The 12,014-nt window shown below is 48.1% G+C and overlaps 1 protein-coding gene across 1 annotated transcript in view; it reads right to left on the bottom strand.

Annotated features, from left to right (window-relative positions):
- PDE4B (phosphodiesterase 4B) overlaps window positions 1-11,365 on the bottom strand; it is a 135,051-nt gene extending 123,686 nt beyond the window's left edge. Inside the window, exon 1 of the mRNA XM_054294557.1 lies at window positions 11,130-11,365. Within this exon, the coding sequence (XP_054150532.1) occupies window positions 11,130-11,365 (236 nt within the window). The remainder of the gene's footprint in view (window positions 1-11,129) is intronic.
- Between the last annotated feature and the right edge of the window lie 649 nt (window positions 11,366-12,014).

Genomic DNA, 12,014 nt, shown 5'->3' with positions numbered 1-12,014 from the left:
TGCATTCCTGTAAATCCCCAGTGCCTCAGAAGTGTCTGCCTGGAAAGGTGACACACGCTACACTCCTCTGTTCTCCAAGTCTCAGGAATTCTTCCTTTGCCTTTGAAATGCAGCATTTCAACTCCTGCCAACGCAGATCAAGAGACCCAGGATGAAAATGGGGCACTTGGAGCTGGGAAAAGCATCTGGATCGTGGCTGCTGCTCCCAGGATTGAACATTGATATCCCTGCGTTCGTTCGGAGATTTGCTTTTATCTCTCCTATCTCTTTTTAACCTTTCTCTGTGGTAATTGTATTTGTTAATCGTGTTAATTAAGGCTGCGAGCTCACCAGGGAACATCCTCCCCTTTGTTTTCCAGCTCCAGCTCAGGCCTGGCAGAGGGACAGCATCAAACATGCCTCAGATATTTGGATCAACAAAGCCATTCCATGGAATTATGGGGATGAAGATGGAGCTCCTGAAATCCCCTCTGTGCGCTTGGATCCAAACTTTCCTGCCCGTAAATCCTGGAGCTTTAGGAATATCATCTCGTGGAATTAGAATTACAGCTTCTGGGGAGAGGTTTTAATATTGACTACAACAAAAATCCATGCTAATTAAATTGTGCCTGTCTCAGCCAAGAGCTGGTGCCCTTCAAAGGTCCACAGGCTTCAACCCCGGAATTTGCTGTTTAGTTAAATGCTGGGTGTTTGTTCTCTTTGTTTACAGCCAAAACCGATGAATTTTAGTCTCTATGACAGAGTTCCTAAATTAGTGACCCTGAATTATTCATCAGCTATTTAGCCAAATGCTCTCCCCAAGCCCCCAGTCGTTTTAAACTGAACAAAACCACATTAAATATTCTATTTTTTCTCTCTAAACACCGAATTTTCCTCCCAGATATTCCTTAAGGCATCCTGCCTTCTGCCTGGAGTGATCCCGGGCTAAAAGGCACATTTAATAATCTGTTTCAGTTTCTTCTCTTCCCTTTCCTTGAGCCATGAATGGAAGTGAAAGCAAAATTGGAGCTCAGCATGTTATCTTTGCGGAATCAAATGCAGCCGACAGGGGCTGATGTGCCTGGGGCAATGCCATTTCCAGTTTGTGTCACCGCTCCCCGGCCCGTCCCCTTCCCTGGGATGTGACAATGGCTGCTGCCACTGTCCCCAAGGAATCGGGACAGCTGGATTAACCAGCCCGGGGTGCTGCTTGCACAGGGAGTGTTTGCTTTGAAGCATTGAATAATTCCAGTTTCTTTCTCTTTGCCTTCATTTAGAGAAATCAGAAATAAGCCAAGAGCTGGTTTAGCACAGCAATTTATCCCAACAACTCGACAATTAGATTTTTCTAATTTTCTAACACAGTGGGAAGCACTAAATAAATACAAAATCCAACCAAGAGACAACGAAATGCCTGAGATTTGAATCTCCAGGTTGACCTCTCCAGTTACCCCCAGTTTACACCAGTTCTGACTGTCCAGTCAAGTTTTGTACATTTTAACTCATAAATTCCACCTCTTCGAGATTTGTGGATATTTCCCTCATCTTGCCACGCACAAAACTCTAAATGAGTATTTAAAACATCAGCCCCAAATACTTCTGAGCTTGCTTCCATCCTCATTATTTACACTGTTAATGAAGCAACTGTAATTATTTTGCTTGACTATCCCCTGCTCCTTAAAATCCCAGAACGAGGAATGTTGGAAAAGACCCCTAAGATCAAGTCCCACCATTGATGTTCCTCTCCCACCTCCCAGCTCTGAAGCAAATCCTGGTTTTCCATTTAATTGTGCTCTTGAGATTTAAATAACAGGAGAAAATAAGTTAATTAACAGCAAAATTAATAAAAAGACTGGTCTGAAATGTGAGTGTGAATGGCATTTGAGTGTGAATGATGTCCAGTGACAGAAGTGATGGGGATGAGTGATCCAGATCAGGATCAACAGGAATTCTCTGACAGATCCAATTGTCAGCCCAGCCCACGAGGAGAATTCCTCATTTTTCCATCTGTTATTACACAATAGGCCCACGAGCTTAATTCACAATATTTTTCAAGTTTTGCTTTGTGATTAACATTGATTGAAGTCCTTTTAATGAATTTTAGCTGCTCTGAGCCCACCTCAAGCCCAGCTGGAGGCGACTCCGAGCGCTCCCTGTCAAAGGTTGTTTGTGGGGGAAAGTGAATTCCCAACAATAGAAGCAAACCCCACAAAACAACCTCTCAGGAGGGATTTCCATCCCACAGAGCACTCATGTTTTTTCCTTAACCTTCCTTGGAGACCTGGTTCTTGTTGCCAAGGGATCCCAGTGGTGTGGGCTCTCCATAGAACTGTTCAAGGACAGGCTGGATGAGCATCCTGGGACACTGGGGGGTGTCCCTGCCCATGGAATGAGCTTTAAGCTCCCTCCCAACCCAAACCATCCCAGGATTCTGTGATTCACAGAATTCAAACCCACCAAATCCCAACGCAAATGTTCAAGGCTACTCCCCCAAGCTCCTGATGCATTCCAAGCACAGCTGAGGATTATTCCCATTCCGGGCTGACCAACTGAGGCGTTTCCAAGTTGCCACAACAGCTTTTTTCCCTGTAAAACAACAACTGACGAGGCCAAGGCAAACAGGGATAATCGGCTCCGGCGGATCCCGACCGGGACGCAGACGGCACAGCCGGAGCTGCTTCCTGGGAAAGGCTGTAAAAATAGCAAAGGCTGACATTTCAGCATTTCAGGATTTCTCTCCTTCCTTCTGGAGGCAGCCTGGAAGTGCAGCAGAACAGATTTCCATCAACCTCTGCTAGAAAAACCAAAGGCTGAAGTCTGGGTGACTGGGGAAGGTGTTGTTGCTGGAGGCAGGGTGGGAGAAGAGAACCTTGTGTTTATAGAGAAGAAAAAGCTGGAAAAAATGGCAGCAGCTGAGTCTGGATCCAGGCTGGAGCTTGCCAAGAGCTTGGACTCCAGGGAAACCCTTCCAGATCGGGTTTGTACAGAGTGGGGGCTGCTCATCACCCCAGCTCTCATTCCATGGCCATCTTCTCCATCCTGTCCCACCTCCTCCCTCTTGTTCTTCCTTTGCCACATCCCAATGGGATCACCTGGATCTCAGGAAATCTCCTGAGCCAGCAGGATTGTTCCTCATGGACTCCTCTCAAAATCCATGGATGTTTATCTACCAAGTATCACTTACACACAATGGAGTTGTCTGAGGGCTTTGAGGTTTTTTTTTGTGGTGGGGACATAATTCCTCCTTTGTTCCCAGTTGTCTTTGACAGGAAAACCAAATCCATAAATGCTGTCCCTGGCTCTGCCTCAGAAATCCATTTGCTGCTTTTATCCACCTCCTGTGGAGCTGAAGGAGGCTCCAGAAGAAATCGATATCCAACGGTACCAAACCCAAAGTCATAATTTATGAACAGGCTGCGACCTCTCCATGAGTTTGCTTACAAGTGGATCCGGGGGTTCAATCCAACAGAGAACTCCTGGAAAAGGGGAACACTGAGCCCAGCAGCAGCTGGAAGCAGCTCGGCCCATGGGGGAGATGGCACCAGGGCCATTGGTGCTCCTGTCCCAGCCCTGACCTCCAGCAGCTCCACAGAGCAGCCTGCTAAGGGAGCCAGTCTGACAGTCCAGATTTAAAAGGACACATTCCCTAAGGACAAGAGAGAGCTTTGGAAAACAGCCGGGTACTCAGCTCTTGCCATCATTAATTTATAGTGATCCCACTTCTATAATTACCAGTTGCTTTCAAAACTTTCCTCCCTCAGTCAGCCACTAAGGAAAAACTCAAATTTAAAATGCTGTCCAGCACTCCAATATCCACCAGCAATTCCAGGAAAAATTCCCAGGTTTGGGAGATAAGGAAGGATAAGGAATATGAGTTTCTTATGCCATGAATTTTCCTTATTTTCCTAAGATTTTAGGATGTATGAACAGCATCAGACCTGGATTTACTTGCCCTTCTCCCTTTCTCTCTTTGCCTTGTCCCATGCTCCTTGTCAACCCCATCCCAAAATTCCGCCTTTCATATGTGATGCTCTTCCATTCTTTCTCCACCTTCCTCAGGAAAAAAATCCACAAAACACAGAATAAAAAGAATCCCTGGATAAGCAAGAGGACTGTTTATCCAAGCAGGATAAAATCCTGGGACACCACAGGAAGCCACAGGGATCATCCAGTCCAACGCCTGGCCCTGCACAGACAGCCCAGAATTCCAGCCTGGAATCCCAGGGAGCGTTGTCCATGTTCCCAAGGTTTGCTGCATTAACAGCTCTAATTAATAACACATCATTTGACTTCTATGGTGTTTTAAGGGACACAGATCTGAAAATACCTTTGAAGCTACAAGGACTGGATGCCTTTGAATGTTCTGAGTCCTCTTAAACCTCATTTTTGTGGAATGGGCTCCAAAATATTCCAGGCTCAGCTCCTGCAGTTAGCTCAGGAATAACAGATCCAATAACACAGAAAAGCTAATTTTCTGTTATTGGTAGGAAAGGCAACTTCCACCTAATGAAGTCATCCATCATTCTGCAGTTTTTACCTGCAGGGTTCATTAAAGCTTCTGGAAACAGAGCTGCAGTACAAAACACTTTAAGAATACACAGAAAATCCTAGGAAAAAAAACAATGTGAGAAAAGGAGGGATCAGTGGGATCTTCAGGCTCTGCACAGCTCCCTGACAAGAGGGGACAGCTGGGGGCTCAGGGAACAGGGACAGGAGCAGAGTTGATGTTTAGGTGGGATATCTGGGTAATTTTTCCATGCAAAGGGCTGTGATCCATGACAAAAGGCTGCCCAGGGCAGTGGTGGAGATGGCCTGGAGCAACCTGGGATGGTGGAAAGTGTTACTGCCCACGGATGGGATGAATTTTAAGGTCCCTCTCATCCCAAACCCTCCTGGTTTCATGATTCCACGATCCCCTGATCCCTGTGGAACCCCTGAGGTGATGCCAGACAATCTGAGTCAAACACTGGGATTATTCAGAACCAAAAAAGCTAAAAAACAACCAAAAAAAAAACCCAAAAAAACCCAAAAAGGATCAAGGAATGTGGAGATGTGCAGTGAAGCCAACCCGCAGTGCCTAAAGGATGATAAAACAGGAATGAGTCTGCCACAGTCTGTCCTGGCAGCCAAGAGGAGCCCGGGAGGAGCCAAGTGTACATCCCAAAAACAGCCCGAATGTGGGAAGCGAACATCCCAAAAACACAGCCTGAACGTGGGGATGCTGCCACGAGGGAAGTTCCACACATCAACACTTCCAACAAAGCCAAACCCAGCAGGAAAACCTCCTGGAGAAACACTTTTGCTACACAAAATTTCACTTCAGTTGAGCCCACGTGTGAGGGTTGGAGACCAAGGATTCTCCAAGCAGGCCTCAGCCACCAGGGATCCTCTGGGAATGGTTATTCCTCAGAGATTTGGACCTGCAAGCACCAAAAAACTTATTTAAAGGGATTCAAACTTATTTAAAGGCATTCAAACCTACTTAGAGATATTAAAACTCCAGAAACAATTTCTCTGAGAAGGAATCTGCTCCCTTCCTCTTTCCTCTTCCCAGGGAATGGCTGAATCCATCAAACTGCAATTATTAATCCAAGGATCTGCTGTGTTTTGCTGGAATTCTGAACAGCTGGGCACTATTTAACACCATCTTTTCCCCCATATGTGGCCGGGGGACGAAGGAAGTTGCTCCTTTCTGTTTGCCATGGACTCAGCCAGGGCTGGGAGCCAATTTCCCTGGAGAGAGCAGATGCAGGGATGGCACAGCTGGCTCTGTGGTTGTTGTGTGGGCCTGTTTGTGTCTCCTCCTCACCTCCGTGTCCTTCGCAATCCCTCCTCCAAGTGCTGAGGAATTCTCCTTGGAGATGGAGACAGATGGGAGAACACGCTCAGCTGACAAAAAGTGAGGAACCTTCTGGTTTCCCCCCCCATCCTTTTCCCTAGTCCCTTCAGTTTGTTTCTCCTGGAACTTTCAGTGGAGAACTGAGCAACACAGCATCCAATCCCAGCCCCAGCCTGGAAGAGGAACTGCTGGAAGCAGGAGAATCATCCTGCTTTTTTACCAACTGGGAAAAGAAGCTCGCAATCACATCAACAGAGGGTGAGAAACACAAGCAGAGCAGCTCATCAAAGCACAGCCAAGGGTGTTTCCAACACTGGGATACGGGAACGCATCCTGCTAAAAACGGAGCGCAGTGGGAACGGCTCCAGCAGCACATCCCGAAAAACCCCGGAATCCCGAGGGTGGGAAAGACCTGTGGGATCACCCAGCACCAGTGACAGACACTGGATTCAAAAGCAGCAGTCAGCTCCTCCAGGCCAAATCCTGGCAGAAGGCGGCCAGGAGAGCTTGGGTTTGGGGTGCTGGGATGGCAGCGCTGGGCAGGGCCACCTCAGCAGGGAGGGACACCAGGGGTGGCACAGGGAGCCACCAGGGGCACCTGGGCACCTCCAGCAGCACCAAACCTCCCGAGAAATTCATGGATCTTATCCATGAATGGGAGCCACCAGGAGCACCTCAGCTCCTCCAGCAGCACCAAACCTCCCGAGAAATTCATGGAACTTATCCATGAATGGGAGCCACGAGCAGCACCTGGGCACCTCCAACAGCACCAAACCTCCCGAGAAATTCATGGAACTTATCCATGAATGGGAGCCACGAGCAGCACCTGGGCACCTCCAACAGCACCAAACCTCCCGAGAAATTCATGGATCTTATCCATGAATGGGAGCCACCAGGAGCACCTCAGCTCCTCCAGCAGCACCAAACCTTCCGAGAAATTAATGGATCTTTTCAATTCCACCAGCACCAAACCCCTGGAGAAATTCACAGATCTTTTCAATTCCACCAGCACCAAACCTCCTGAGAAATTCATGGAACTTATCCATGAATGGGAGCCACCAGCAGCACCTCAGCTCCTCCAGCAGCACCAAACCTCCAGAGAAATTAATGGATCTTATCAATTCCACCAGCACCAAACCTCTGGAGAAATTCATGGATCTTATCCATGAATGGGAGCCATCAGGAGCACCTGGGCTCCTCCACCAGCACCAAACCTCTGGGCAAATTAATGGATCTTTTCAATTCCACCAGCACCAAACCTCCAAAGAAATTCATGGATCCTATCAATTCTACCAGCACCAAACCCCTGGAGAAATTAATGGATCTTTTCAATTCAGTGACCCACCAGGAGCAGCTGAGCTCCTCCACCAGAGATATTCATGGATTTTATAATTTCCATCAGCAACAAACCTCTGGAGACATTAACAGATCTTATCAATTCCACCACCACCTAAACACCGGAGAAATTCACGGGTCTTATCAACTCCTGTTCTCCTCAGCAATTCCAAGTAAATACTCTCTAAAATTCCATCTTTCTGAAGCACCATTCCATGATCACAAACCAAAAGCCAACACAACAATTGGATCATTTCCATCCGCCTCCATGGGATTTTGCAGCTTCCAGGAATTCAAGAGCTCCGTTGTTGCTCACCAGGCTTGGAAAAATCTCAACTGGATTGTGCCATCTTATTTAACTCCCTGAATTCCTCCAGGGGAGATTGTTGGGCCATGAAAACAGAGCATGTTTTCAAAAAAAAAAAAAAAGATGGATTTAAAATAAAATTATTTCTATTTTATATTATATTTTGGAAAAGCAATTTGCTGGCTGTGTTTTAGCTGCACTCAGGGATAGCCAAGAGAAAAAGCAGAGCAAGATTTCCTAAGATTTCATTTCTGTTCTGTATTTTCTTCCTCCATGAGGTAACAGGTAGCTATTAAATTATTGAAGCTAAATGTGAATTAATTTGGGAAAAATCCACAAAAATCTTAATTAAGAAAAGACAATCAGCATCATATTGTAGAAATCCCTTCTTTAAAAGCTCACCAGAGCCGGAATAAATAAAAATTGAATAAATTATTTAGGTTGGAGAAATATCCAGGGAATTCCAGGATGGTTTGGGTTCAAAGGGATTTTAAATCTCATCCCATTCCCATGGGCAGGGACACCTCCCACTATCTCAAGTTGCTCCAAGCCTGTCCAACCTGGCCTTGAAGAGCTATTTGTAATTTTGAGGCTAAATCCAGCAAAACAAAGGAATGAGTGTTATAAACTGCAGAGTGCGCTTGGAAAACACTGAACTTTGGGATCTTCCAAGCCATTGCTGTCAAGGACCTTGCTATGGGGGTAAAATGGATGACTTGAAGTTCTAGATTGGCAAAAATAAGATGGAAGAGATGTAAAAGTCAAAGATATTTTTTAAAATTATTCCTTCGGATTCCTCAAGGTACGGATGGGGCGAGGGAGAGCAGACTGTGGGACGTGGAGTGGGAATGTGCTGGGATTTGGCTGGCAGCAGGAAGAGCTGAGGATCACCTGCAGGAGATGCTGCTCCCTCTCCAGTCACTCCAAAGGAAACTCACCATGAACAGAATTTCCATGGCTTCTGCCTGCCTTTTTCCCCACAAAATCCCCCAAAATTGCACCAAGGGATCCGATGGGAATTATCAAAGCAAGAAGGGGCATCTGGAATTCTGGGATCTCCGAGGCTGAACTGCAGAATGCAAGTCAGGAATGAGCCTGGTGGATCCTGGTGGAGGAAAACCCCAAAGCAGAGGGGTTTACAGGGGTTTTGTGCTGTTCTTTAATGGGAATGAGGCATTTGGAGATGGGACCCAGGGTTTGGAGCAGGCAGGGATGAGGCTGGCACAGGTCTGGAGGTCACTGTGGTGACATGTGGATTGTGGCCAGTGGGAACAGCCTTTCCCTGAGGAAAAGAATGATTTAGATCATGGAAACACTTGAATCATGGCCTTATTCTTAAAAAAAAACCCTCAAAATTTGCTTTCCTTTTTTTTTCTGGGCAAGATGTGTCTGGATATGGGAGCAGCCTGTGGTGACACAGATTCCATCAACACCAGCAGGAGGAGGGAATTGCCACGTACTGTCAGAAAAGCAGGAAAATACCTGGAAAAGGCCATTATTTCAAAGGGAAAGAGGAATAAGGGAAGGCAGAAAACTGGAAACAAGGAAAAGCAGCAGATGATTCCCCAAAAAACGGCATGAATGTGGTGAAAATGCTGATTTATGCCCCCAGAGTGAGGAAGTTCCCTGGCTAGGAGGCTGGAGAAGTTACAGATTCCATAAAATCCAGCACGGATGGATTCCCTGGCTCGGCACTGCCCATTTATTCCCGAGGCCATTCCTTCCCAGCCCCCACAAAGGGCACCTTACGTAAGTGGCATTTGCCTGGGCACAGGTGAGGCTGCTCCTCATCCCAACCCCAAAATTCCCCAGCACATCCAGGGGCTCAGCTGGACCCCACAGCACACAGGGAACCCCCTCCAGACACTCCAAGGAAAGGCTGGAGAACAGGGAAATATTGAAAATTAATTGAAATATTTAAATTAAATTTCAGCTGGCTTTGGTGCGTGGTTTGTGTTGAGGGTGTGCTCACACTCAAACATTCTTGGAACCTTTTCAGAGTGATTTTCTTAATTTCTACATTTATTTCTTTCTTATCTAAGCTTAAAACAGCTCCAAATCACCTAAAATTGAGTTGAAAACCTTTCCTTTTTTCCATTTAGAGGGATCCCACCTCCTTTACGAGTTAATCCAAGTTCCATCTCCAAATGAAATATTTGAATCCTTTTTTCACCAAACACCACAGATGCTGAGTCTGGTCCCATCCTGCTCCCTAATTCCCAGCTGGAGCATCTTTCCCTCATTTCCCTGGATAGGCTGCTGGGACCAGATGAGCTCCATGACAGATGTTCCAGAGAATTAATGTGAATAACCCCAAACACCAGTGACTCTGAGCAATTAAAATCCCCATGAACACTCTGGAGCTGCTGCAGCTCATAACCAGATTGAGGTTGTTATTACTGTGTGGATTTAAAGAAAAAAAAAACCAAAACCAATAAACAAACAAAAAAGCAGGAATTCTGCAGGATTCCAGATTTCTAAAGGAATGGGAAAGTAATGGATATATGGCTGTGTGAGGAAGGATTCAAAAATTCACATTACTCAAAGTTTTCTGGTTCAATTCCCACACTCAACTGGTGCATATTTTGGGATTTAAAAGGTGGATCCCACAAGAGGAAATTTAGGAAATGAACCAGTGAGATCCTCGTGGATTTTCCTGGATTTTATTTCATCTTTTGATGGTTGTTTATGGTTTAAGCAGGATAAATGACCCTCAGATGCAGCCCCAATCAGCTCTAATGGAACCTAAATTGACTGTTTGGGGTTAGAGATTTGTGGGGAGGAAAAAGAAGCCTCCCAGACAGGATTCCCATGGGAAAAAAGGTGGAAAGAAGGGAGGTTTGTAGCCAGCAAAAACTGTCTCCAAGCGTTTTCCAGGATTTAGCTCTGAGAGTGCCCTGCTCCAATCACTCTGAGCTGAGAGAGTGAAGAAAAAAACATGTCCCGAAGGCTCTGAGTTCCTGAGCTCTGAGATGAATTCCCGGGCTCTGAAATGTGTTCTGAGGTGAATCCATGGGCTCAGGAATGAGCCCTGGAATCAATTCATGGGGCCTGAAATGAATTGGTGGGCTCTGAGATGAACTGGTGGGCTCAGAAATGAATACCTGGGCTCTGAAATGAATTCACAGGCTCTGAAATGAATTCACAGGTCCTGAAACGAATTCACAGGTCCTGAAACGAATTGATGGGCTCTGACACAAATTCCTGGGTTCTGGAATGAATTCATGAGCTCTGAGATGAATTCCTGGGCTCTGAAATCAATTCATGGGCTCTGAGATGAATTTCTGGGCTCTGTCATAAACTCACGAGCTCTGAAATAATTCCATCGGTTCTGAAATGCACTAATGGGCTACGAAATACATTCACAGGTCATCAAATGAATTCCTGGGCTCTGCAGCGGAGCCCCGGCTCTCCCACACGAGCACACGGCGCCTGGCAAAGTTGCCGGCTGCCGCCTTTGTTCCCGGGAATAAAGGGCTGGATCCCTCCCGGAGAACGGCGGCCGAACGAGGGCCGAGGCCCCGCACTCAGCATCCCCCCGCTGCTTTTCTGCTCCGTTCCCCGCCGGCAGAACCCACCGAGGACCCGCGCTCCCTCTCCCCACTTCAAACCACAGCTCCGCTGGTCTTAAACCCAGTTTCAACCCAGTTTAAACCCGGCAGGGCTTACCATGTGTGCGCCACCGTGAAGCGACGGCGCTGGCGGATGCTTTTATTCACCAGCAACTTTCTGAAAAAGCAGGGAGAGTTCCTGGGCGAGCTGCGAGGAGAAATCTTTGGCGACGTGGGTCTGTTCCCGGGCAGCTTGGGCAGCTCCAGCTCCAGGTGCATCTGCTCCTTGAAAGTCCTGATGTACACCTCGGCCTCGGGAGTGGCGAGCTCCCGGGAAGGCTCCCGGGCCGTCATCGCTGCGGGCCGGGCGAGCTGCGGGCGCTCAGCGGCGGCCACGGCCGCGCATCCCCCGAGCGGCCGGCGCGGAGCTGCCCCCGCTCACTGCCCGGGCAGCGGGATCCGGCAGCGCCGCCACACAGCCCCGGCTGCTCCCGGCAGGATGCGCCCGCTGCTGCTGCGGCCGCTCATGAAAAATTCATCAGCCTCTGCTCCAGCATCCCGCCCTCCCTGAGCCAACAGCGCTGGGATTTCAGGATCAGTCAGGGAATCGCGCTCTGCTCCAGCATCCCGCCCTCCCCGAGCCAACAGTGCTGGGATTTCAGGATCAGTCAGGGAATCGCGCTCTGCTCCAGCATCCCGCCCTCCCCGAGCCAACAGTGCTGGGATTTCAGGATCAGTCAGGGAATCGCGCTCTGCTCCAGCATCCCGCCCTCCCCGAGAGATTTCAGGATCAGTCAGGGAATCGCGCTCTGCTCCAGCATCCCGCCCTCCCCGAGAGATTTCAGGATCAGTCAGGGAATCGCGCTCTGCTCCAGCATCCCGCCCTCCCCGAGCGATCCGCGCTGGGATTTCAGGAGCAGCCCCGGGCACGGCGCACCCGGCGCTCCCAGGCCGGGCTCTCATTGAGAATTGTTTTGCCCGCACGGCGCCGGCTCCACCCCAG

The sequence above is a fragment of the Melozone crissalis genome, unplaced genomic scaffold, assembly GCF_028551555.1.
Source record: "Melozone crissalis strain CALT ecotype California unplaced genomic scaffold, PUWL_Pcris_2 ptg000254l_1, whole genome shotgun sequence".
NCBI lineage: Eukaryota > Metazoa > Chordata > Aves > Passeriformes > Passerellidae > Melozone > Melozone crissalis.
This window is presented reverse-complemented; position numbering and strand designations above follow the sequence as displayed.